Source organism: Melospiza georgiana, chromosome 8 (genome assembly GCF_028018845.1).
Source record: "Melospiza georgiana isolate bMelGeo1 chromosome 8, bMelGeo1.pri, whole genome shotgun sequence".
In the NCBI taxonomy this organism is placed as follows: Eukaryota; Metazoa; Chordata; class Aves; order Passeriformes; family Passerellidae; genus Melospiza; species Melospiza georgiana.
The window spans coordinates 25,794,846-25,822,558 of record NC_080437.1 but is presented as its reverse complement, the minus strand read 5'-3'; the positions used below and the strand labels follow the sequence as shown (position 1 = coordinate 25,822,558).

General features: G+C 37.2%; 1 protein-coding gene across 1 annotated transcript in view; it reads left to right on the top strand.

Moving 5' to 3' along the window:
* The window catches only part of CFAP43 (cilia and flagella associated protein 43), a 42,708-nt gene that overhangs the window by 1,852 nt on the left and 13,143 nt on the right, over positions 1-27,713 (top strand). The window contains exons 2-24 of the mRNA XM_058029617.1: positions 107-360; positions 1,155-1,251; positions 4,404-4,571; positions 5,503-5,653; positions 10,084-10,234; positions 11,636-11,698; positions 12,623-12,702; positions 13,393-13,524; positions 14,292-14,408; positions 15,502-15,582; positions 16,392-16,540; positions 17,561-17,664; positions 18,677-18,817; positions 19,671-19,840; positions 20,562-20,714; positions 21,198-21,328; positions 22,732-22,882; positions 23,512-23,580; positions 24,360-24,437; positions 24,881-25,006; positions 25,443-25,547; positions 26,272-26,382; positions 27,010-27,213. Of these exons, the coding sequence (XP_057885600.1) occupies positions 107-360; positions 1,155-1,251; positions 4,404-4,571; positions 5,503-5,653; positions 10,084-10,234; positions 11,636-11,698; positions 12,623-12,702; positions 13,393-13,524; positions 14,292-14,408; positions 15,502-15,582; positions 16,392-16,540; positions 17,561-17,664; positions 18,677-18,817; positions 19,671-19,840; positions 20,562-20,714; positions 21,198-21,328; positions 22,732-22,882; positions 23,512-23,580; positions 24,360-24,437; positions 24,881-25,006; positions 25,443-25,547; positions 26,272-26,382; positions 27,010-27,213 (2,986 nt within the window). The remainder of the gene's footprint in view (positions 1-106; positions 361-1,154; positions 1,252-4,403; positions 4,572-5,502; positions 5,654-10,083; positions 10,235-11,635; positions 11,699-12,622; positions 12,703-13,392; positions 13,525-14,291; positions 14,409-15,501; positions 15,583-16,391; positions 16,541-17,560; positions 17,665-18,676; positions 18,818-19,670; positions 19,841-20,561; positions 20,715-21,197; positions 21,329-22,731; positions 22,883-23,511; positions 23,581-24,359; positions 24,438-24,880; positions 25,007-25,442; positions 25,548-26,271; positions 26,383-27,009; positions 27,214-27,713) is intronic.

Genomic DNA, 27,713 nt, shown 5'->3' with positions numbered 1-27,713 from the left:
CAATCATCAATTCAGTGTAACTTAGGCTGTAGCATTCCCTTTTGCACAGTATTTTGAGAAATTTGTGTCTGATTCATGTTTTAACATTCAGTTACTCTGTTTGCAGCTGGGTTCAGGGGTTCTCAAACAAGAACTTGGCCTTTATCAACAATCAAACTGTCTGCTACCCTTGTGGTAATTACATCCTCTTCCTGGACATCAAAACAAAGAAGACAAGAGCAGTGCAGTGTCAGAATGGCCAGGTGGGAGCCTTTGCAGCAAGTGCCAGCGGCCAAGTGGTGGCTTTTTCTGACCGGCAGCTGAATCCCCTCATACACATCTACACTTTTCCAGAACTGAGAAAACTGACAGAGTTAAAAGGTAGTGATGTGGTAACCCTCATCATCATCATTATTTCATTAAAACAGTACTTTAATCATCAGTTTCTGAAGTTGAGGGGCCTTTTTATAAGACTTGTAAACCAGGGACTGTTTGTCCCTGTCACAGGAGCTGTCTCATGAAGAGATTCATGGAAAGCAGTGCAAGGATTTTTCCACTGCACTACTTTTATTTAGGTTTAAGCTAGGGAGGAATATGGCCATACACAATGAAGCTATTTTAAAAGGAAAAGAAGTTAAATTGAATTAGTTTTAGGAAAATGTAGTCAGAATAAGCAATAAAATCATACTGCAGTAGACTCTCAAGCCAGATGAGAAATCCAGGAGTGAGGGATGAGGGTTCTTGCAGTTAAACTTTGGAGTCCAGGATCTAATGTATGGTTTTGCCTGCTTCATGTAGTTTCTCTCCTTGGTTTAGTTGCTTACCCTATTCATGTTTCAGTTCCCTTGCCATTTAAATAAGGATTGTGATGCTTGCTTTTTCATGTATTTGAATAAAATTATGACTGCAAAGGATTTCATCGGACATGGGGAAAAATACTTTACAATTTCAAGGTATTATTGGAAAGGAAATTGAAACAATTCCAAGCAGTGATACATAGGGAGCACTTTTATGATCAAATCAAAAGAATAATCTGCAGTGAAGCAAAGAAATCAAGGGCCTGAAGAATATTTAAAGAGTTAAATGGATATAAAGGAAGTGAGAAGAGTATCTGTGGTATTATAAAATAAAGTCTGGGACAATCAAAGACCATATTCTTTATTTTTACATTTCAGGTGATGCTCAGCTGGACTATACCTTACTTGCATTAAGTTTTAAAGGCCCATATCTGGCCAGTTACTCTTCAATCCCAGAGTTTGTTCTTTCAGTATGGTAAGAGTTAAAAACCAAAATTCTCTTACACCATTTGTATTTAATTCATATTTTTGTGTGACTACTGTTTTAGCATAGATTTGGCTAACAAATATACAAATATGCTACACATAGTGGTTGCCTTAATCTCTTCTTTTTTTTTTTCCTGACTGATTATTGTCTGCAAACTTTCTGAACCAAAAATGCTGTTTATTTTTTAGTATAAGTAGACACTAGTCAAAATGGCTGTTAGTGGTAGCAAAGTTATCTTTCACCTTCTTCCAAATTTTGCTTTTTGGAGTGCTTCCAGAGCCTTCAGCATCAGTTAATTATCTGTTCACCGTTGGAGGGGGAGCACCATGCTGGTTGTGGAGGAAAGTTGCCTGCTGAAAAGAGGAGAAGGGTTCTAAAGCTGATTGGCACTGGTTTGTCCCCCTGGACTGTTCAGTGGTCCTCTTAATTACTTTTGCTTGATCTTAGTTCTGGCTTATAATTTTGCTCAGTGATTACACTAACTTGGATCACTGGGTTAGATCATAATTTTCTGCTCATTGATGTGAATCATTATATAATGCAGTGCAGATACAGAAAGGTAGAATATTTAATATTTTAATTGTACAATGTACAATATTTTAATTGTATAAAATATAATCCTGCTCTTGCCTTCATTGCCAGCAAGCTCCCATTGGCTGTGGAGTCTGAGCACTTCAAATTAAATGTGGAGGGTGGAGTAGGAGAGAGGCAAGTGAGGACATGTAGGGAATTGTCAGTATAGTCTCATTTTACTGATGATCTTTTCTTGTACAACTATAAGTGAAGATGCAGAAACTTCTGGAATTTCAGTGTAGGGGGCTGAGTAAATATATGTGTAGGGGCCTGAGTAAATATATGTATTGTAAATATATGTATGGCAGTAAAAGATCTCTGTATTGTAGAAGTGACCCTGCCCTGATTCTAGTTATTGTAAATGGGCTGCAGCTGTGATGTGCTTGATTGGGCAGCAGCTGTAGCCGATGGAGGTAGCTGAGATAAAAGGGGGTGGGGTGGTCAGGGAGAGCCTTGGAGAGGAGCCCTGACTGAGAAGACAACAACACCACTGCTGTGAAGATCTGCTGTGAGAAAACCACCCAGAAGGTAAAAGATCTCTGTAAATATGATATACAACAATATGAATACAACATCTGGTGACCCCTACACATATATTTACTCAGCCCCCTATATTTCAGAATTTCAGTAATGAGAGTAGATACTATTACAGATGCCTCTTCTCCCTTCTGAAGAAGAATAATGTTTGCTGTGAACTCTGATCATAGACAGAGAATGATGTCTGTGCACATCACACTGGAAACCAGCAAAGGCTCGCTAGCCTGACAGCTGACACACTCATCACCTACAGCACAAGTAGCACACCTGGTCCAGTGTGTTCATTGTGTGCTCTTAAACAAAAATGCACCATCCTGAAAGACTTCTCTAGATTATTCTTAAAACCAGGAACACCTAGAAGTGTTTAAATGCTTTAAAGTAGTAGTAATTTCCAGGGCCAAACAATTTTAACCAGTTTGAATCAGCATGTTACAACTATCAGCAGGTAATTGTCATAAAAAACATCTAAGACATAAAGAATTTAGTAACAAAATACAATTACATTAGAATATTAAGCTTAGAATGTGCAATAATTTGAACAGAGGTGTGTGAATTTACTGCGAAATCAGGACCTTCATTTTTGTGATTGGATTATATTGTGTATTCATTGAAGATCTATGTGTGTATAAAGGTCAGAAGTCACAGTGTAGATCATTAGATGTCATGACTATATGATAATTGCACACTCCAGTACTTTAGGCAGATAGTTTGGAATCAGAGGTGTAAGAGATGTTTTGAAAGATGTCAGTCTCAAAATATAAAGAGCTTGTGGATAACTAAAACTGACTTTCATCTGAGATATTTTATCCCTGATATTTATTCTTTGCTGTTCGAAGGAGAAACTTAATGTCAGATTCCTTTTCAGATACATGTTTCACCATGGTTTCAGATCTTAGTAAATTATCTACTATAAAACCCTGTTGGCATTATCTGGTAGGTATGAGACAAGAACATGCTGACAGATCTTTAGAAAGAAGATAAGCTGATATCTGTAAAAGTCAGAATTACAGTTTATAGCTTCCTGTAATTTTAATGAGGGCAACTGCATATGTGTGAATAATTCCCATTTTTTGCATATGCTATAAATGTTAACCATTGTTTGCTTCGTGATGGTTTCTGTGAGTGAATTTTTTACAGCCAGGCTAAAGGATTATACTGAATCTGTTTACAGCAGTGTATGCATTTTACATTTCTCCTCTCAGCAATAATGACAAATACTAAAGCTATAAAGGTTATTTAGATTAACAGTCAGATAGATTGTCCAATAAAGTAAAAAACAGTTTTAACCATTTTCTTCAAATGTTGTTAATCAGTTCTTGGATAGCACCTAAAAATGCAATTACCATTAGATATTAATCTGAATATTGAAAAATATTAAAAATAGATGAGGAGGTCACAAAGTAGGTTATACTGGACAAAAGAAAAGTCAGCAGAAAGCAGATTCCCAGGTTTCTGTTAGCTACACATAACAGCCCCACACAATCTCTGCCCTGGTTTCTGGCCAAGTTAGTTCATAGCTTGTATGTCTGCATTCTCAACACAATTACTGTATTATCTAGGTAATTAATCCATAGATAATCAGAGGCTGAATGTGGTTTCTTTCCTCATTATCACACTTTCCAGCTGCAGGCACTACAGTCATTATGTTACAGATTGGAAAAGCAAGGCTGGGGTGCTGAAGAGTTAATTGTTTGGGCCCATTTTAGTTGTTGCTGATGGAGCTAATGACAAAAAATCCATTTCTCTTGACCATTAGTCTTTTCACAAAAGGAATTGACTGATAATGTTTCTAAAATGTCAGTTATTCAATCATTTTCTAGCAGTAATAATTTTGTGTGGCTAATTAACCACATCCTTTTCATTCTCAAGAGGACCTTACTGTTTTGACAGCAGAATTTTTTTGTCAGTGACAAAGTATTTGTTTTCCAGACTGGATCTTGAACATCAGTCCTAATCACATCCCGGCCTTTGGCTTCAATGTTTTTTACCTGTTTAATGGATTTAATTTTCTTTTATTCTCCTTAATGAAGGAACTGGCAAGAAAATATCCTCCTGTGCAGTGAGCATCAGCCAGGGCTCACAGGAACCTCTCTGAGTTTTAACCCCATGAATTGGCAGCAGCTGTGTTTTGTTGCTGAGAGCTCTGTTACCATCTGGTGCATTGAAAAGAGCAAGGACGAGCATCTCCTCATACGACAGTGAGTGGAACCACCCTCAGGCTAAGAGCAACATCTATAAGTATATTTTAATAATTAAAGACTGGCAGCACACATCTATTTGCAAAGGATTTAGACCCACTTAGTTCACCTAGGTATTGCAGTCAGTAATTACTAAATCACAACCACTATAAATCTGTCTAGTCAAGCAAGTGAATTAAATTTATGATTTCATTTCTTAGTACTCACATGACAAGATTATGCACACCATGAAGCTAATACTAATCAGCTGCTTTGGCAGCCTTGATCAAAAGCTGTGTGACTGAATAAAGATAGTGCCTGGACTGCTTTTCTGTACATAGCTATGTTGAGCATTGCTTTTGTAGCTATGAAAGCATCAAATTTAGATCAATTTGTACAAGCATGGTTAAACAATATCTTTTTGTAGTCACAAATTGTACCAAAAGCTGTATCAGTTTTTCGAGGTGATTTCCAACTTCTGTGGCTAATTTACAGGTCCAGAGAGCATAGCTCTGTCAATGCAATTCACTGAGCACAACAAAACTAGAATTTATTTATGCCAAAATGTGTTTTGAGGTTGGTGGAAAAGTAGCATGTACCACTGAAGTTGGACTTGTTGACATATAAAACCTGTGCTTCGAGGTGGCAGCTACTCTGCCATTCCCAGCTGTGTTTAATCTCATTAACTATTAATGTAATCAACATATTGCCACATCCACAGTTACACTAATGAAAGTATAAACAAGGCCTTAATTTGTGATCTGAAAAAAATACCAAAGGGCTTTTGCCTTTTGGCATTACAGAATGCATATGTAAATACATAGGCATAATTATTTTTCCTCCATTCAGTTTGCAGAAATAAAGCCCATTTTAAAAACAGCTTCTCCATTTTGTATCAGTGGTTGCTATTCATATCTCTGCTCCTCTGACTGTGTCTTTTGCCTTTTCACAGCCCTGTGAAACTCCCTGATGAACAGGGGGCCATGAGTCCTCATGAGGATTTGTTTTTCCCACCTTCTCGTAAAGATGATCCATACTATGGCCCTGATTTGCCAATTTCTGCCATTGGTGGACTGGAAGGAGATGAAGCAGAAACATTTGTGGTAGTTACTGAATTTTTCCCTTTTTACTATTGCCAGTCATATTTTCTATACAAATAATTGTTAATAAATTCATAATTCTAATGCTTATTAAATAGGTACAACCCAGTAAATAGATCTGTTATCTCAACAATATTTTTGAAATCCATTTTTCCAGGAGACTGCGAAGGCACAATGCTGCTGCATAGTGCAGTACAGTGTTGAGATGTTTGACATAGCTCCTAGCATAAATCTGTGTACTGGAGGTTTGAATCTCTGTCAGCATTTAACTGTGCCCTGCTAAAATGACCTGCTGAAAACTTGAAAACTTATTCCCATGCTAAATTAACCCTCATGTATTCTTGCTTCCCATTGGGATTTTCTTTTTGACATTGAAAATATTTCAAGCTATGAAAACGTTGAAGGGTTTTTTCCAGACAGAAACCTCTGCTTCTGAAATACATTCCCATACCACTGGAAGTGTTGGACCTTGCCATTGGTCTCACTTGTATTTGATTATTTACTTTTTATCCACCCTTGAGGTGCCTCTTTTTAGAGGCTTCAAAAGTCTTCTCATTTTGTTTGAGATTTTACTTTCCCATGACTACCAGCTAGAAGTGTGAAAACATTTAATTTACAAATCTGGGATTCTCTTCTTAGATTAAGGCCATCAATTTCTATTTGGTGGCTTGTGGTGTATATGAGGCACCAAAACTGGCATGCATCAAATGACACTGGCATTATATACTGCATCTGCTCAATGGACAAATGGGTGTTCTGTATTAGTGTACAAAGTAGAGTCAAAAGGTAAAACCAGGAAATTATGTTTTCCTGACTTCATCATCTTTTTATTGCTTCATGCTTTCACAATGGTAGAGGTTTTTAACTGTATAACTAGTTTCCTATGGTTTTTAAGGACAATCAAGAACTATTTAAAAAATCCTTTGTTGATTCTAAATACATGTGAACTGTTCCTCTTTGAGATCACTTAGAATGTAGAAAGTAAAGACAATATATGCTCATCTGGGCCTTGTCATTTTCTTCTGCTTTACTGCTTCTTAGGTTATGTGCAGATGATAAATTCTGCAAAACCCACTTTGTTCTTTATTCTGTAAAGTGAATTACAAGTAGTATTGGAGAAAAAACAGTTCCTGTGTTAGGTCTGTGAGGCTTTATAGAATTTGTCCTTGAATAGATGCCATGCTGTGCAGTAGTGGTGGGTTCTCATGCTTGAACTTGCAGAACCATGTTGGGGACTTTTCCACATGGAAAAGTTTCTGCTTTCAGCCATGGTTGATATATGTACTAGAGATCTTTATAGGGTCTTTGCATTCCCAGCTGCCTTCAGAAAACCTAGATTTCTTTTTAGCACCTTCAATGTGATTATGTTCTCCTTATCCATAGAAATATTTCTGGAGGAAGAGTAAACTGTTCTAATAGTCTTCATTGAACATTTCATTTTCTTTCAAATTATATGGTAAATATTTCAATAGTTATTTACTGTCCAGTTTTCTTAGATGAGTGTATTTTGGTTGTTAGTAGTGGTAGGTAATGAACAAGTTGTTTAGAAATGAAATGGGGTTTTTCTCAGAAATACAGGCCCTTGTTCCTTTTGTTGTGGGGGTGGTATGTTGTTTCCTGTGTACTAAACTGTGAGGTTCTACACTCAGAGTTTACCTCTGGGAGGCAATGAATCTGTTTCTGGCATTTTTTCACCTTGCTCCAGTAAAAGGTAGCTGGGTAATTTTTTTTAGGACTTGAATTTATTGTGCCTTCCAGCACTAATTCTCTCCTCCACGCATGCCTGTGCACATAAACCCCATCTCTAACCGAGCAGAAAAAACTGAGCCCTCTTAGATCTTCTAAGCCCTGACACTGGAGGGAAGTCCTTGTGATTGTGCTGTCACGTTTAGCACCTCTTTCCAACACCCCAGCGCTGAAAAGCCAGCCCGGTGCGCTGCTTTGCCTCTTGGAGGTGTGTCAGTGTTCCGTGCTCCAGAGCCACGTACTGAGACTGGCTACGAGCCCAAGTGTAACCACAGCGGGGCAGCAGAGGGAAAGGATTGAAATATCCCACAGCTTTCCAGCCTTTTCTTCCTTCCTCAGAGTTTTCTAAATGTGCCTTACCACAGAATCACAGAATGTGCTGGGTTGGAAGGGCCCTACAAGGATCATGGAGTCCAGCTCCTTGCCCTGCTCAGGAGCATCCCCAGGTGTCACACCCTGTCCCTGAGAGTGGTGTCCAAACTCTTGAACTCTTGTCAGCCTTGGTGATGTGACTTCTGCCTGGGGAGCCTCTTCCAATGCCCAGCCAGCCTCTGGTGAAGAAACTTTCTCTAATGTCCAACCTAAACCTCCCCTGATACAGGCCATTCCCTCGGGTCCTGTCACTGTCACCGCAGAGCAGAGATCAGTGTCTGTCCCTGCTCTTCCCCTCACAAGGAAGTTGTACCTGCAGCGAGGTCTCCCCTCTGTCTCCTTTTCCAGGCTGAAAAGACCAAATGACTTCACCTACTCTTTATATGACTCCCCCTCTAGAGCCTTAACTATCTTCCTAGTCCTCCTTTGGATACTCTCTAACACTGTATTATCCTTCTTATATTGCAGTGACCAAAACTGCTCACAATATTCCAGGTGAAGCAGCCCCAGTGCAGAGCAGAGTGGGACAATCAAGCCCACTTGAATCCATTTCACCTCTAGCACCAATTTTATTCCATTGTCTTTTTATAAAACTTTTAGTGGCAAGGATCCATCATGAATTTTTTTCCCCTGATGAGGTGCTACTCAAAAGGGAGGGAAATCAAAGAAAGACAGCATTATTATTATTATTATTATTATGCACCACCATACCATTGTACAGTCCAAGAAGCAACCTGGTTGGGGATTTACATAATCTCATCCTAGGCTTAGCATATTTTTATATGTAAAGACAGTCATGGCAGAAGGTACAAAGGAACACTGCAGAAATTGTGTTTACCCAGAAAGCTTCTGTTTTGCAGAAGTTCAGTTACAACCTTCCCAAAGATTTGTGATGTTCAAGCCTTATAAAATCAGTGAAAATGCCTATATTAGATGTTTTTCTGGGTGATGTAAAGCCCTATTTGCTGTAAATTTGTTACTGTCAGCCTTATTTGATTTACAAAGTAAATATTAATATACTTTATTCCTGTAACATTTTTCCCCTGAGAAACTAAAAATGCTTTGTAGGCATAAATAAATAGAATGTAAGTTACTTACCCAAAGTCACATAACAAGGGCTTGGTATATTTTGCTAATGAAATCTAGGTACTTATGGATGGATATCTGTCCTATGTTTTCATCACAAGTTCATCCATATTTTCTCTTTTTATAGAACCTTTAGTGAGACAAAATGTGTTTTACAGAATCATACATAGGGCCTTCTTTTTTTTCATCCATCATATTGTTTAGTGACCCTCACTACTTCTGCACACATGTATGGTGCTTTGAATCCTCTCTTTTAAATGTTCTCCCAAAGTTTTCTTGTGTTTTGTCCCCCTCTTCCCCCCTGAATTCTCTTTAATCTGATTCTTTCTGTAAGGGCATTTTTTATGACCTCTGTCACTGTTTTATCTGAACAGGCCACTCTCTGTCTTTAATAATATTTGCTGGAGAAGTTCTGTTCTTCCTGTTTTATGGAGGACAGATTTATGAGCGTTATTTTAGCAAAATGAAATTCAAGGCACATGGGAAGTCCAGGTCAGGGATATTTCTAGCACTTATTTGCAGATGACACAAAGATTGACAAAGCTGTTTTACAGAGCAATTTGGATTATACAATAAGATAAGCTATTGAAACAAAATGTGTTTTAGTACTGCCAGGTATGCAAGAACCACATGTTCACGTTTTGGCAATAAAGTGGAAGAATATTCTGAAAAGCAGTTTGAAAGGCATTTGTTGTGGTGAGGTCATAATAAGTAACCATTTAAATTTGGGCTTTTAGTGCCCTTCTGACATTTAAAGAACCCTCTAGGGGCTCAGTGTATTGAATTTTATCATAATTCTATCATTAAAACTTTGGAAAATGCCCCTGTTGTGGTAGGTCAATATCTTTGTGAGGATAGGGAAGATACTGGAGGGATTTCCAAGCTAGAAATAAAATTGTAACAGATGCAAGTGCTGGAGAATAAATCCAGATAAATGCAAATTTAAAACTAGATAGTTTTGCATTGAAAATATAATTCATCATTTAAACAAGTTTCTAGAGGGAGAAGTGATTTTTCCACCACAGTCTCCAGATATACACTTTTTTGGAGAATGTTCTCTGTCAAGTTACTGGTTTCAGTGAAGGGATGACTGAATAAAATAATGCTGATGTTAAACATGATGTTAGACTCTGAGGTAATGATTTTTTTTTCTTATCTTGAAATATATGTAAGAGCGTGTACAGATATTTGTCCATTGTTGATTGAACTTGTTTATTTTCATGCTGAAGCCTAGAAATTGTATTAAGACTTCAGTGCATCCCACTGCCCACTGCTGGACTGCAGCCTCAGAAATATACATGGGCTGTAAAGAAGGATATGTTTTGGCAATTGATGCTGAGCAATACAGTGTTTCTGTTCTTCAACAAAAATCTCCACCTGGTAAGAAATAGCTGAGTGGGTTTCATTCAAGCAGGAAAGAAAGTAGATAGGTGAAAGCTTTTTGTGCTTTCTTCTGTTCTTCTATTGGGTACCTTACAGAAATTATAAAGCTGTTTTGTAGAACCCTTTTTTTTATTAGTAGAATAAACAAATGAGAATGTCTTTTGAGATTCTGTGGGGGTGTTTTTAACAGCCAATAACTAACTTTCATTTTTCTTCATAAAAAAACCAAAAAAAAAAACCCCAAAAAACTGTAAATAGATCAAAATTTATTAAATTAACTGTGTTTCCAGGAATCCTGAGGTGGTGTCTCCTCTGCTAAGTGCCACTACTCTTCTGTGCCCATTAAGAGGGCTCCTAAATGGAGGATGCTGAGACACAGCCAGCAAAAATTTTTCCTTAGGCAATGTGTACCCCATCATCCTTTGATGGGATGGAAGGTGCCAATCCTGTGGTGCACATGAAGTTCATACCTTGGTCAGGGCTAGGAGGGGTACTGGAATATACTTCTCCCTAACATAGGGATGTTTCCCTAACAAACACTGAATTAGTGGTAATAGATAATCTCCTGGTAATCTTATTTTCTTCTGTTTACATATAGCACATGATTTTTTAAGCTGCAGTAAGTACCCCGACTTCATTTTTGATAGTTAACACCAAAATGGAAGGCTGCTTTTAAAACAATCTAACAAACCAGCATTATTTCTCTTTTTAAAACAATCAGACTTTTAAATTTAGCAAATCAAGAGTTGGAAATCATCAAGAAATAAAAACCTGAGGTGTGACCAGAACTGTTTTTGTTAGTTGAGTAGAAGGCAACAAGAATATTGGCCATTTGGGCCTTTTCTTGGCCTGTGTGTTCATCTTTGAGTCCTGTCCTAAAACTGTTTAACAAAATGCTGTGTATTTATATTGTACTGAAGCTTCTGCTTAATTTAAACCAGGCTGCAATCTGTATCTAGCAGAATGCTTAAGTGCATGGCCAGCTCTAAGCACATGCTGAATTCCTGATATGGTGCTGCAAACAGAATCATAAGGAGCCACAACATTTCACTTAGGCATTGTTTTCAGAGTGGCTGAATTTTCCTTCTAAGTGTATAAAAAATAAATTGTTAGAAATAAGAATACCATAACTTGGTACTAGAAGATAAATCTGCATCTGAGCCACTCTCCACACTTAAGTCCATGTTATCTCCTTGTTACAGCTGTAAACTGAATAACAGAACTGTGCTTGCTCAGTTGCATAGATGGCAGAAATGGTAGATATTAGGAAGAATGCACATTTTTCATTTAGCATACTGAAGCTGGCCTTTTGTTGAATAGAGTGGAATACAACTGACTTGTTTTGCAATATTGATCTACAAACAAGGTTGCCATTCTAAATTGTTTTCTTTTGTGCAGAGGTCATGCAGAAAATAGCAGACGTGGTGTCCTATGCTCGTAGTGAAGTGCAGAAAAAGAAAGGTATTTCCATGTTCAAATGAAGCTAATAGATTTTTAGGCAGCACTGCTGATGTCTGGGAGTAATAATATGTGAGTGCAGCTGGAAGCCACTGGTTAGAAAAACTCATCTCACACTGGCCCTCTGCAAGACACATTGTTGGCAATCTTGTGTGTGTTTACATGACAAAAGATTAACAGCTTTTCTGCTAAGAGACAGTCAAATTAAAAGCCTCAGGAGAAGCAGTGACAGTGGGAAAAATTGTGTTCATTCTAATTTAAATTGGAATAAGTGGTGCTAGAAGAGGTTCCCTACTGCTTAGTTTAGCATTTCTGTGGAACTGCAATCACTCATAATTTATCTGAGTTAGGATTTAGGGGTTTGTCTCAAACGCTTCGTTTTGGGCACCACAGTACAAAAAAGAATGGATGAACTTCAGCACATTTCCACAAGGGCTGTTGCAGTCACGTTACATTACATACAAATTTGGTGTGAGAAAACTGTTTGTTCAGCCTGGAGAAAAGAAATGAGGGATTTTACCATTGCTTTAGCTATCCAGTGAAAGGTTACAGAGAAGATACAACCAAGCACAGTTTGCATCAACAGGAATTCTGGGTATATTTCAGGAAATAAATACTTTCACAGTGAAGGTAGTCAGCCATTGGAACAAATTGCCCAGAGAAGACATGGAATTGCCATTTTTGGGTATATTCAGACCTTAGCTGATATGAGTCTGGGCAACATAATTCAACTTTGCAGTGGGTTCTGAGTTTGAAATCAGCTCTGAGCAGGAGGTTGGATTAGAGGACTTCTAGGATCCCTTCCAATCTAAATGACTCATGATCCTTTTACTCACAAATAAATAGTAAATTATCCTGGATTTGGAGTTGCAACACATGGTTGAAATAAATTAAATTTGATATTTTGTGTTGGTTTTGTGCTTTCAGGTCGCAAACCAAGAAATCTGCAAAAACCTGTTTTACTTACCATGGCATTTTGTAAAGAGGGACTGTATGCAGCTGGACATGTAAGGCATCCTTTGTGCTTTTGATTTACTCTGAGTGTGTGAAAATCTGCATTCAAATGGAGTATATTTGCATAGTTCACTGCAAAGACAGGAGTTAGGAATAAGTGAGGGGCTGCAGGACCATAAAGTTCCTCTCTGGTGTTGACTATATTAATTTGTTAAGGCTTGACACAAGGGAGCAGAGTGTGAAAGGATTCCATTTTTGTACTCAAAGAAGCAATAAAAGAGGATAATCCTGGTTTTATTTAAGAATATTGTAGAGTAACAGAAATGAAGGATGGACAAAATAGGAAAGGAGAGAAAATGGCCAATAGAATTACCAAATTATTTTGTGCAATATCTAACTCAATATCTAACTCAATCTGAAAATGCCATTGAACATTCTCAAGTGGGAGACAAATTCTTACACTGTCTCAAAAACAACAATATGAAATCAAAAGCATTATCTAATGAGAGAATCTGTTGTTATCAAACATGGACTGTCACTAAGAATTGTATTAAAGAACACCTTTATTTTCAATAGATTTATTATCTCAGTTTAGAGTGCTTTAATTTAAACCTACTAAAGACAAAGGACACCATTGGTGATGGGATGCAGTTAAACTCTGCTGCTCTAGTGATCTTGCAGTTTATTTTGCCAGATGGTATAACTGACATAGACCTCATGTGGATTTGTACTTTTCTGCACAGGAGGGCATTTTAATCTTTTATCACATCAAAGATCTGCAGTATGAGATTAAAATCTGTGCTGATATCTCAGAGCCCATATCCAGCCTCGTGTTTTCTCCTGATTACACCAGTCTGCTGCTTGTCACTGACCAGGTACAACATTTGAGATAACAGCACTGCATAATGGGATATTCCTGGGGTTCTATATGAATATGCTGATACTATTAGTACAAAATGTTTATGTAATCACACAAGTACAAAATGTTTAATGCAATCACACAAGTCAACAAATTATATCAGAAGAGAACATAGTCCATTCTGTGTTTTTACTGAAAATTGGAAAGACTTTTAATGAAGCACAGAACAATTGTCTCCTACAGATGATGGAATATAAAGTACCTAATGTTGGGATTTCCCAACAGAAATCCTTGTGTGTGTTCAGTTGAGTACATGTTCAGGGTCTCTCATGTGTCCAAGTCATGGATCTACTGGGCCTGAATTCCAGGCTTGATGTGTGCCTGCAGAGGGAGAAAAGTGTACCTTGGGTGTATCAGACCTACTGTGACTCTGCAGTAGGGTTGTTCTCTCTACAGACAGGAAGTTTTGTGCTGATGTCTATTTATTCATTTCTTGAGTAACGTGAAATTGGGTGTGTTTAAATTACTTTATTAAAGCAAGTTTGAGAAACAAAACTTCTTGAAAATATGGTTAACTGGAGTGCTCTAAAAGGAACTAACATTAACCAGGGTAAATTAATATAATCCTCTAAACTCAGATGAATCCTACTAGGCACATTTTACCTAAGATTTGAGTCAAATATAAAAGCTCAAAGAGTGAAGCTCAGAAAGATGGGAGGGGTTATTTTAAGTCTTCAAAACTTCTAATATGCCAGTGATGGATTATTTCTCTGTATTTGTCAGGGAACAGTCTATAGTTACAGACCTGCCCATAGTGGAGAAGCTGTCAAACTCTTGGATGCATCCGGCAGTTGTTTTCTGGCAGCTGATTTTCTTACTCCAGGGAACAACTACTGTGTGGTAAGTAATTGTATTATTTGTAATATAGAATAATAGCTCTTTTCAGGTAACCAATATGTTCTAAGGCACAAAATGAAAAGCCTTGCAGAAATCAAATTGTTTTGATATTTGTTACAGTTATGTAACTTCTCATTAAGGAAGTAAATGGCATTCATTTAGCTATAGTCTATAAAAGGGTCAGAACTTTTATACTGGGTTTCAGGTTGGATAATTTATGTTGTATTGGTTCTGATGCTGATTTGTGTGACTTAGATTGTTCAGGAAGATAGCTGAGCAAAAGATGGATTCATTTCAGAGAACTGATGTCGTCCAACAATTGCTACTGATCTTTTCAGCCCTCTGCACAGATTGGAACATCCTGAGAGATACTTCTGTGCTGAGTCCAGGGACCAAGAAGGCCTTATTCATGCACCTGTCCATTCTTAGAAATTCCTTGTTTTTCACTGTCTTTTACCCCTGCAAGACATATATCTTAGCCACCAATTCATTTCCAGGCCATGAATTCTCCAGGTAGCCAGCCTAGAAAACCTGGGGTCATAGTTTATTAAATTGGCTGAATCTCTTTGTTCACCATTAGCATGGGAATGCTAAATTTTACCTGACTGTGTGTGAGTAGTGTGAAGGTTGACTGATCTCTAGCCTTACTTCTTCTAAGCCTTGCTCCTTGTAATTATGGAATTTCAAAACTACCTGGATATAGGAAGAACTCAATTGTTTTGATACCCATCATTTTTCCTGTGAGAAAATGAGACCTCTTCTCAAGGCCTTTCCTTTGCAAATAAAATTATAAGCAGGTTGTTCTATTGCTGTTAGGATGGCAGGAGTGCTAATATTGATCAAGCTAACAATTTTGCCCTAAATTGTCTCATTCTGCTAGAAGCTGCAGGAATGCACAAAAATTATTGAAAGTGTTCCTTAAGTTGATGTACCTTGCAGCACCAGGATTTAGTCAAAAGCTAAATAATCCCAAGGAACCCTTAATCTGCCATGCTCAGTGATTATTTGAATATATATTCTATAGGACATCACTAGTCACTTCCAGACTATTTGGTTGTTTCATCCTCTTCTGACTCTGTTTTTCTCTGTTCAACAGTCTGTAACAATTACAGGTGAAGTACAAGTTTGGTCCTTGGAAGATGGAACTTTCCTCAGCAAGATAAACCTTGATACTGAGGTACAAGCAACTAGGAGCTTATATCATGACTGATACTTAAAAATTTCTGTATTTTTAAATTGATAGCATCATATTCCACAGATTTGCATCAATCAGTGCAGAGGAAATCTCAGTAATGTCTTTGAGCAACCCATCAATGAGATTTAAAGATTATCTTTCAGAATGTTTCCTTGAACTAATCCTGTCATGTTTTTATCTTGACTTCAAAGAAGAGGAAACATTTCAGCCAAATGTCCTCATGATGCATCTTTCAGTACATCTTTGTAAAAAAAAATCTAAATTTTTATGGTATTCCTTTTTTTTTTTTTTAATGAGTGACAGAAAAGTTTCAAAAGTATATAAGCTAAATGCCTTGACTGATAATGAAAAACAGGTTTTAAGAATTGAATTGCTAAAAGTATTTCCAACTGTTAATGCCTTGTCCTGATTTAAGATGCATTCAGACCCTGAAATCTGACATAGTAAAGAATAAAACCCCTTTCTATAACAGCTATACACACAACAGTGCACTCACTGTTTTATTTAGGTGAAACTTCTTTCATTTAAAATCTGGAGAGTGGATATAATGGTTGTTTTTTTCTCTGTAAAGAACAGAATTAAGTTTTGATGTGTAGCTACAAAGCATAGATAAAATTTCCATTATGTCTCTAAATACTTTCTTTGTTAAAAACATGTTTTTTAAATAAACCACTTGTGGTTTCTTCTTCAAATTTTAGGGACTTTTAAATAGCAAAGAAATTGCATGCTAGCAAATAGTATAATATATAAAAATATGTTGAATTGTTAAGTATCTTCTACTTCTCAACCAGGCAACTTCTATGGCTTGCAGTCCCTCCTCCAAGAGTGTTGCTGTAGGGACCCAAAGAGGTCAAATCTGTTTCCTTGATGTTACCAAAGCTGAAGCTCCAAGGGTTGTTCACAAAACTTTTCTTTCCAAACTTCCAGTGCTGTCTTTGCAGTAAGTATGTAGTAGGGTAGAGATATTGTCAGTTTATTCCTTGAGTAATGATATTAGTTGAACAAAAAAAAAATTGATTTTTTTATTCTACAAATAAAAAATTGAAATATTTTAATAGCTTCTACATTTTTTGAGCATATTCTGAATTGTTTGCAAGAGGCAGTAGCAGGATTTATGAGAGAAATATAATCTGTATTTTAAGAAGGTTTAACTGAACACAGAAGATACTGATGTATAAGATCCTTTCTGAGAAATCACATATGCAGTAATTATGCACAATTCCATGTATCTCACTTTAGAGGGTTCTTTCTCACTGAATATAAATTTAAGGTTTTGTGAAGTTAAATTTAAGCCTTTTGGTCATCTCTTTCTATATGGTGGATTTTTTTACCATTGCTAATTATTCATTTACTTGAAGTTCTGGAGATTGCCAGTCCTCTTGTAATTAGCTCTAGTTATCTAAAAGGCTTTTGGTGTTTGGTTGGGGTTTTCTTTCGGTTGGGTTTCTTCCCCCCGCCCGCAATTATTGAAAAATCTGAGAGTATTTTACTCTCCTTTGCAAAAGATAGAATGGATTTTGAACTGTTAAACTTTAATATAAATCTGCCTGTTATTTGAGACTCAGATGTATCCCTTTTCACAGCTACCTAAGACAGAACTTTAAAAATAAATACAGAAAGCAACTTGTTCAAAATTAAATCAATGCATAAATGGTTTTTTTTCAAAATAATGTCAAGATCTGTGTAATAATTTTATTTCCAAAATAGTGAATGTAAAAGAAATTTAGACTTAACAAAGTTGTTAGTGCATACTGCAGTGTAGTATGATCAACTTTAAATTGATCTCTCACTCAATTAGAAACTGCACTCATAGTACTGAGCTTTATATCTGACCCTAAACTGTAAACCCAGGAGCTGAAATTTATGTTTATGCATTCAGGCAAGTTATGGGAGTGAAATTATTTGACTCTTTTTATTGACTGTATTGAATTGATTTCAACTTGGACTTGATTTTACCTAGTTATGATCAGATTGGTCAGTTCCTCATTGCCAGAGCTACAGAAGGACACATCTTTGTTCTAGATGCTCGTCCATCAAAATTGTTCCAGGTTCTGGGATATACAGGTAATACATGTAACAACATTAATTACATTTTCTTTTCTCTATTTTATGCATTTAAAGTATAGTTATCATTCAGCCTAAGCCATTCACCTTCCTTCTATTAATTTTCTTGGGGGACTAAACATATTCTTCGCACCTGTTTTCTAAGGGCCAGAGTTCTTTTTGGGGTTTTTTGTTTTGGTGGGTTTGGTTGGTTGGTTTTGGTTTTTGCTTTTGTTTTCCCCTTTGTAATTTTAGTTAGCAAATGTACCAATGTTACCTTTCTTTCAAAGTATGTATAACTCACAAGGAAAAGAATGGACTAACTGACAAACTGATCACAGCTCCAGCATAAAATTAATAGTAATGGCAAAGAACTAAAGAACTTTGTGAGAATTTGGACTAAAATACTGTAGGTTATAATCATTGTGTGCAATCTCCTATTTCAAATTTCTACCACAGGCATCTTTTACATGGGAACTGCTGAAATGGTCAGCTTTGATGATTGATAGTGAGGAATAAAATATGATGATTTTAACTCACAAAAAAATAATTGGAAATTGTGAATTGATTTTTCCAAAAGCATTATTCTTACAGATCATATCTGTGTGTATAGATCTTCACCATAATTTTAAGTATAAAGGACATTATTTTATCATTTTAATTGGTTTAGCAAACAGAACTGTATCTCCTTAAATAACTTATGTAATTTGCCTGATCATATATGTTCTCATTGTGTGGAGGACTTGTTAGAGGAGGGTTTTTCTGTTCTTTATCTGCAGTTATCAGCAGATAGCCTCAAAATTGCTACAATTCAAGCTTGAGGTAAATTCAGATTTAACTATTTAATGTAATGTTAATGTGCTGGTGTTTAGGGATTCCCAGCACCCAGTGCCTCAAGGGGAGTTGAGTGCATGCAGCACTCCTGAGCTGTGTTCCCAACAGGAGTCTCATTTTTTGTCACAGAATATTTTAATAAAAACAAAGTTACCATGCCACAGTAACAATTTCCATTGATCTTCCTTACCTGCTTCAGTACTGGAAGGTGAAGTGCTCCATCTTGCTGTAACTCCTGACTTAAAGCAGGACTTAGTGAAAGTGATGGTACTTCTTAATGTAGCAAAGGACCAACAAGCAAGACTGGAAATTTTTCATCTGACTTCAGCAATGATAACAGGTAAAAATTGAAATAGATACTTTCATTTTCTAGGGCAATTAAGGCTAGTGTCAGATTTTCAAGTTATTTACATTTAATTTTGAAAAGGCCTTACATTTTACAAACTTTTCAAAAAGTAGTTTTGTAGTTTTCAACAAAGTTAGTATTTTCTTTAAATATTCACTAATTTTGGACTTATTTTTCTGCCTGTGTTTAGATATATAAAATGAGGCTTTGTTTTCAAAGCTGCTGAAGAACTACAGTTATTGTCTTCATTTCAGTTTTATATCAGGTGCCTTGTCAGTCTTAATTTCTGGTGTCCCTTTAAATCTCAAATTAGGGAATTAATAAAATATATTACCTTTATATGACTAACTTTTATTAACTAATAAAATGTATTAATTTTCTCAACAAATTAAATGCCCTTTTGAAGATGTGAACTGCAGTGCTTTAACCAATACCACCCAGGCTGTGTGTTCCTCATGGCAGAGATTCCTAAAACAAGTTCTAGATGAAGGCAGTGGTGACATGAACCTGCATGCAAACTAATTAGCACTAATTATGTTGACGTAATACTCAAGAAGCAGAGTAAATTAGTGCATGCAAATAGTTACATCATGGTGGTTAAAGTGTTTCCAGTACTTCTTTAGAGCCAGTAGAGCTATTGCTCTGCCTGACTGCAGTGTCCTGCACCAGCACAGCTCACTGAGCTGGTGTTAAATCTAAGTGTTAATTAATTTCCAGTCACTTCCCTGAAAACTCACCTCATGCTCACTCCTTGCTGAGGATCATTTTCATAACTACATGATAGAAAAAGCACCTGTATTAATGGTACTCATGCCTCTTCTTCCTCTTTCTTTTGTCAATCCTTTAGATAATGAAAACTGTGTGAATGAACAAGGAATGTTTAATGCTAGTGACCTGAAAAAGAAGCAATATGATGTGGATTACCCTTTGAGCTCAGCAGTCAGACTGAAGAATAACACTGTGTATGGCTACTGCTCCTGTGCACCTCTCATCTGTCAATATCACCTCTCTGAAGTGGTAATTCTCTGAAGTTGCATTATTTTGGATGGTGGTTAAATGCAGCTAAATAAAAACAAAAAACAAAGGCTGCAGATGAAATTAATATAGCAAGATATTACCTTAAAGAAATCTTCTCTCTGGTCAAAATACCTACTCCATGCATATTCATCAACTTTCAGTATCTTACCACTTGCTCAGAAAACTGGCAAAAATAATGTCCTTGTTCTATTATTTGATTCTTAAAATCCACACAGCTTGCAGGCACTTAAAAGTGGCTTCTGTGCTGGAGCTGTGGGTTTGTGCAGTCTGCTCTGAGGACATGCAGCTCTTGAAGGGACTGAGCCAAATGCAATCTCAGCCCAGCCTCGCAAGGAAGCAGTGGGGGCTTCAGGAAGCCACTCTCACTGCCTGCTGAGAGCTGCAGCTCTCTGCAGCTCATAGGTCTCCCAGAGTTTATGAGTCAAGGCAGGTAAAAAGGTGAATTCTAAGGTCAGATTCCTCCTTGACATGTCCCATCCTTTCTGAGCCAAGAAATTCAGGCTCGAACGTACTGAATCCAGGCCCTTTTGCAGAAATGAGAAGCAATCAGCAGCACAGCAATGTCACTACTTCCTCAGCTCAGTAATCCAACAGCAGTTTAAACTGCAATGCATGTGGTAACCCACAAACCTCTCATTAATTTTCTCCAAATGGCATAGACATCATCTGAACTGCTGCTAACCTTTTGCTTGTTTGGCAGACTACATTCGGAGGTCCAACAATATTTTCATCAGAACTGACGGTTCCTAGCAAACAGTTTGGATCAGGCTTGCTCTGTTTATCACCCAACAGCCAGTGGCTGGCAGCAGCAGCCAAGGATGGTGTTTTGTTTATGTACAATACTTCTGCTCTGGTAGGTGGGCGTCTGGGCACAGGCTTTGTTTGATTTATGTGAGACAAAAGTGTGAAAATTGCTTCCTTGAACTGTAAACTTTTCCTCACTTGAATAGAAATTGTGTGAGAAAAATTTATGTTGAAAATGAACTGGCTTAGCATTATACATGACAATTATTTTTATAATGAGTGTGTATACATAAAAAAAAAGCAAACAAACCACTTACTTCCTTCTTCAGTAAATTTTAGTATCGATAATTTTGCTACTGTTCTCACCTCCTGCAAAATCAATATACCACAAACTTGTCCCATGTGTAGTCAAACCTTTTTAAACTGAAAAACCCTAGTATTTTATGTACTTTGTACTGCCATTTTGGATTGAATTTTATCTAAAAATAAAGAAACATTTAAATATTTTTAAAATCTAAGTAATAAAAATATTTTAAAGACATACTCTATTATAAAAACATATTTGCTGATACTGCTTCTATGACTTCTCTAGGATGTTCTTGCTCAAAACCATTGTCACTCATATCACGGAGGGGGAATCAGATCCATGATATTCTCCCTGGATGGCAATTTCATCCTAGTTAACGGTGAAAATGATTGTGCCCTGGTGTGTCTGAAGTGGAAGTATGTATAAAGTGGCAGACTAATATTGATTGTGTCATTTCTTGTGTCCTGATAAATTTTTCCCTCTACTTGTGATTCTAGACTTCTTTTTCCTAGTCTCAAAGTAAGGAGAAGAGTTGGATAGAAATAAAATCATTCCTTTCATCTTTTGAGGCAGCCTGACCTCCCTAGCTCAGGAAAAGTCTTACACTTTGGGTCTGATTGCAGCACAACATACAGGAATATCTTCTGAGAATTTTTACAGAATCACTGAGTTGGAAGAGACCTTCAAGATCACCAAGTCCAACCCATGCCCTAAACCATGGCACTGTGTGCCATGTCCAATCATTTTTTGAACACATCCAGAGATGGTGACTCCACCACCTCCCTGGACAGGTCATTCCAGTACTTTATCATTCTTTCCATAAAAACTTTTTCCTAATAACCAACCTATATTTCCCTTGGTGCAGCTTGAGACTGTGTCCTCTGGTTCTATCAGTTGCTGCCTGGGGAAAGAGACCCCACCTGGCTACAACCACCTTTCAGGGAGCTGTAGATGGTGATAAGGTCACCCCTGAGTCTCCTTTTCTCCAGGCTGAGCACCCCCAGCTCCCTCAGTGGTTCCTCACAGGGTTTGTGTTCCCAGCCCCTCTCCAGCCTCGTTGCCTCCTCTGGATGTGCTCCAGTGTCCCGACGTCCTTCCCAAGCTGAGGGGCCAGAGCTGGACACAGCACTCAGGGTGTGGCCTCACCAGTGCTGAGAACAGGGGCAGAATGACCCCCCTGCTCCTGCTGCCCACACTGTTCCCAATCCAGGCCAGGATGCCATTGGCTTTTCTGGCCATCAGGGCACACTGCTGGCTCATGTTCATGGCAACCAGCACCCCAGGTCCCTTTCTGCCTGGGCACTGTCCAGCCACACTATCCCCAGCCCGTAACACTGCAGGGGGTTATTGTGGCCAAATGCAGGACTTGGCACTTGGACTTACTAAACATAACTTGATACCTCTTATCATTCTCACATCAGCTCTGGAAAGGGCTTTCTGGGCATGTAAGGGATGTAATCTGAGATACTGTTTTAACTCAGCGAAAAGGAGACATCACAGCTTTAATGGAAATTCTACTGTGCCTGTAGAAAGCTCTTAGCAGACATTACGAGTAAGAGGCACTTGAAAGTACAGCTTTCCTGCAGGAAAATAAGTGTTCAGGTAGATTAATAAAGATTACTCTGTCAGAGCAATATTTCTAATATGGGTAATCCATCTTTCAGAATTTTTATTTCTGTGCAATTCTAGAACTCAAACAATACAAAAATATTGAATGTGCATTTTTAATAAGTTTATAATTGTGTTATAAAGAATATTTAATACTTTGTCCTTTTTCATAATATATGAAAAATACATCAGTTCCCTTTCTGTTTACCAGGGAGACAAAGAAAACTGAAGTTGAAAAAGCTGCTCATTACTGGCAATCTCTACATGATATACTGAACGAGTCTATTTCAGCTGAAGACTCTGTTTTAAAATCTATGGCAGAATGGAATTTTGACCCAGAATCCACATCAAAATCATTTTCAGTAAAGAAATTTAAAGTGCTTTCTTTATTTTTATGGGGGGGGAAAAGTTTGATCATTATCATAAAATTTTACATGATAAAAATTGTCCTTAATACATTTATCCTTTTGTTAAAGTGGAAGAATACCCTTGAGGATAGGCTGAATATGCTTAAATAGTACTTTGTGAAAGAGTACTATCAAAGAAATAGGATATTTATGTGAAGATGACATTCACATCTTGAGTTTCACTTGGTTTCCTCAGCCACAGAAAACTCTGTGAAAGTCAGTTTCTCCTCATGTGAAGTTACATGTCCTTCCCAGTGAGATGTTACTGCTATACATTCTGTGTTACTAATTGTATGGCTTTTCATTGAAACCAATCAAAATAGGGATTTCAGAGATTAGTCCAGTCAATCATTTCAGTCAAAAGGCTGTGCATAATAGCAAGAGTTTGCAGGATCAGATCTGGGGACTAGTTAAGCAAGAAAATTGTAGCACCCTCTAATTTGGTGGTGGTGGTGTTTCTAATGGGAGTCCACTTTTTCTTTAATTTCCATCTTTCTGTCACTCACTCTTATAGTACCTGAGCTAGTTGTTTATATCCTTAATATAAACATCAGGAGGCACCACTGAAATCTTTTCATGCACAGGTGACAGAAGAAGATGGAGATGTCACAGATACTGATGGCATGACATGGATGGGCCAGAAAATACAGAAGGTACTTTCAAAAACATTAATCACATGTAAAGTATTAATCAAAACCAGAGTTTTCAAGGGTCATTAGTCACTTGGGGTAACAAAGTATTTGCTGTAAACAGATCTAGTTTCAAAAGCTTTTCTCACATTGTGACCCTTTCTTTAACCATTGTGATCTAGACTTGTAGAAATTCTAGGCCAAAGGCCAAGGTTATAAACACATCAGAGAAGGTGCCTAGCACAATAGGAGCTCTGAAGACCAGAAGAACAGTTCTATACAAGGAGAATACAAAAAAAAAAAAGACAAATAAAAACAAGGGGGAAAAAAGCCTGACAAATTCACTTATTTTAGAAACTTAAAAACTTTTTATACTATATGTCAAAAAGTTGTCAAGAAGATTATTACCAGTAACCAAGCAGATTACTCAATGAAAATTGAAAACAGTGAAAATTTTCCACAATGAAAAATCTAAGGATTAAAAAATTCTGGGAGTAGGCTTTATGCAGTTTAATGTGTCTGTAAGCATTGCAGTTGTAATTACATCTTTCTTTATATTTTCTTTTTTTCAAGTGCTATTGCCGTACAACCAGTTTACAATGTGACCTGCTGTAAAATCTGTTCTCTCTTGTGCAATTCTGAGAATCATCCTATTGAATTAGGGTTGTGTCTGTTTCAGTTATTAACCCCTCTGGCATTTTATTTTCTGTACAGATAATATTCCTTTAGATTACTTCTGACTTTTTTTTTCTCTTGCCTTTTTTTTTTTTTTGCCTTTCAACAATGCATTGGTTGTATGTCAGGTTATGAGAGAAGAGACTCTGAGGTTTGCTAACCAGAAGAAAGAAGTGCAAATGGGAATTAGAAAACTGCGTGAAACTGTGAGTTTCTTACCAGGGTAATGGCTCAGCTTCCCAGTTTTGTTTACAAGAACACTTCCTTTATGGCTGTGAGCTCTAGTGCTCAGCTACATTTTTGTCATAGACTCTGAGCAGACAGGTATTAAAGAGATGTGCCTCTTCAGAGACCAATGCTGAAACTGCCAGGAGCTACTGTCTGCTTCTCATTTTCCTTTGCTCCAAATGAATATTTTGTGCCAGCCTCATACCTTGAGCTATCTACCCCCTCAGCAAGCTAATTTCTGCCTAACAACCTTCCATTATAAAAAAGACTGTCCTCTCCTTTTTCTTCTGTTTCTTCCCATAAGGCAGTTAAAACTGCGGATAATTAAAATAATTTTCTCTAATGTCAAGTTAAAAATAGCAGTTCCTCTATTCACATTCAAATTACTTTTTATTCCTTATATTTTTTTAAATAAAAACAGATTCAGAAAATGATGCATGAAAATGAGCAGGTGCCAGACACTGAGAAACTCGAGCACAGGGAGTTCAACCTGAATTTAGAAGAACAGGAACAAGTGCAAGCAGAGGCTGAAGAAGATGTGGCCAGGGTATGGCAGAATGGGGGAACATTTTAAAACTATCAGTGTAAAGGAGAAAAGATTTTAAATAACAGAGGATTAGCTCAAAGTTGCTGTTCACTGCTGAGAAGCAGAAAACCAGGAAAGTATTTAAAGTCACTTTTGAAGCAGGTGAAACTGCTGAGGCAGACAAGGGAAACTGGAATATGATTTATGCCAGAAACTATAAATCTCACACTGTGGCCTTGGGATTGTTGCTTAAGATCTAGAATGCTTTTCTTCTAGAAAATTATGCCTTCAGTACTATGCAGATAGTTTTTGGAGAAGACAGCTGTGATAGTCTAAGATGATGAAATATTGATAATTCATTTCATTTGTTGGTCTTCTTTCAGTAACTCAATACAAATTGTACATATATTGTTACTTTGCACCACATGCTGTTATTTTCTCTTCTTTGTCTTGAAAGGCGAAGAGGGAGATTGAGATGGAGATTTTATCCTACTGCTATTTGCAGGATTTAATCAAATTTGAGTGCTGGGATAACATGTGTGTAAAAGAACGTGCAGTTAAGGTAACCTTTGCTTTCTAAGATATTTTCGGCAGTATTTTATTTATTCCTTAAGGTACAGAGACAAAACAATACATTTCTGATTTGCTTATGGTGTGGGAAAAACTTCACTTCTTCCCAAGGCTTGGGGAAATCTTTTATTCTGTTAATTTTGTCTGAGCCTGATGAATTTTACCTTCTAAAGTGGAAAGTAGTGCTGGTAAGCAAATAGGGAACTCTAATTCCTTGATCTCAGACAATATATTTACACATTATTGCTAAAAGAAGTAAATACTAATTTTCCTTGTCAGTCCATATGACTTCTGCTACAGAGAACATAAAAGCAAAATTCGAACCTGATTTTTCCTTTTAAATAGAGGGAGATGAGTCAAACTGATGATTCTGAATGATCCCAAGGGTAGTGAAAGACCAATTCATTTTACAAAAAAAACAAACAAACTAGTTCTGGTTTAATTCTGTGAATGAAGATGGATAAAGAGGCCACACCCATGGATTATTTTTTAAAATACAATTTTAATGCACAGGTGACAGAAGACGATGGAAACATCACAAAACAATGTATTAAATACAATGTATTTAATACATTGTCTGTACTAATTGATCCTCAATTTTATTCCTGATTTGAAGCAGTGTGTAACTGTTTAGCATTCAGGTATTGAACAAATTAACTGATAGAAGCATGATGAAGAACTCCTTACTGTGGATTTTTTATTTTAAATTTGAGCAGTGCTTCCATATGGATTTTGCAGTGAGGAATTTTCCACTGAAGGAACGTAGTAAAGAAGAGCTGGAAACTTTGAAGGAAGTTCTCCAGTTAAAGCGGACAGCTGATCTTCAGGTACACATCATGATCTTCTCAGTTGGTATTTTATCACTTCTTTAACTAATTACATTCCTAAGGCCCATTTTCTTGCTCTAGGAGTTGGCAAAAAAAATTTAAAAACATAAATCAAGGTGAAATGTTGTTAAAAAAAATGTATTAGTCTTAAATAATCACAGAATAGCTGAGGTTAGAAGAGCCCTTTGGAAGTTATTTAGTCCAGCATTCCTAGAGCATTTACTCAGGGCTATGTCTAGTGAGGCTTGGAATATCTCCGTGGTGAAAGAATCCATAAGCTCTCTGAGCTACCTTTTCTCATGTTTGACAACCCTCACAGGAAAAAGAACCCCTCCAAGCATTCTCCTTCCTGAGGGTAAACAATTCCAGTTCTTTCAGTCTGTCCTCACATATAAAATGTTTTAAATCTTTACTGATATTAGTGCTCTATCACTGGACTTACTTCAGTATTCCCAGTGTTGTACTGGGGAACCTACAAATAGACCCAGAATTCCAGATATGATCATTTCAACTTGGATTATTTTGATCACTGAGTAAATTGAAGAATATAACCTCTAGAATTTTCTTCAATGTGTGCCACTGGATCGTGTACAAACTTAACACAGTTGCCATGTTTCTGATATGCAGGCTCAGAAGAAAAATCTTGACTCTGAGATTGGTTTATCTGAGGAAGAAGGAGAGGGGGCAGCAAGGGAAGTGGCTGATCATGATACACCTGTCTGCCTAAATGGAAGCCTGAGCTCTCAGTATGGTGGGGACACATCTATCCTCTACCACCAGTGTGACCTGCACACAAAGGAGCAGAAACTCAATCAGACAATATTGTTGAAGGTGATATCTTCTGAAACCTGTCCTGCTGCAGTGACACTCTTGTATCTGTTGGTTTTTAAACCAGTCACAGCCACTGTTAGATTTTGGACATACTGACACTAAACAATGGAGAGTGGCACCAGTCTCTGAGTAACTGAGACAAAAGCTGATACATGCACAAACTGCTGTGGCTTTGCCAGCTTGGGTGTGCAAGAACAAGATTTTATGAAATTGGTTATCCAGTTTCAGGGTATCTGTATCCTTTTCACGGTGCATTTTAGTAAATTGACACAGTAAGAGAGACATATGCTTTACCCTCTTTAAATTTCTGCTTTTCTTTGTTGAGATCAATTCTTTATGCTAAAAGAAGAATTTATCCACTAAGAATACAGGCTTTTTAGATAATTCTAAGGTCTGAGGTTTCTTAAAAATTCAGTTTCCAGTGTTTGTTTAATGGGCACGTTTTACTTACATGGAAGCCTATTGAAACTGCAAGTTGCATCAGGAAAGTATATCCTTTG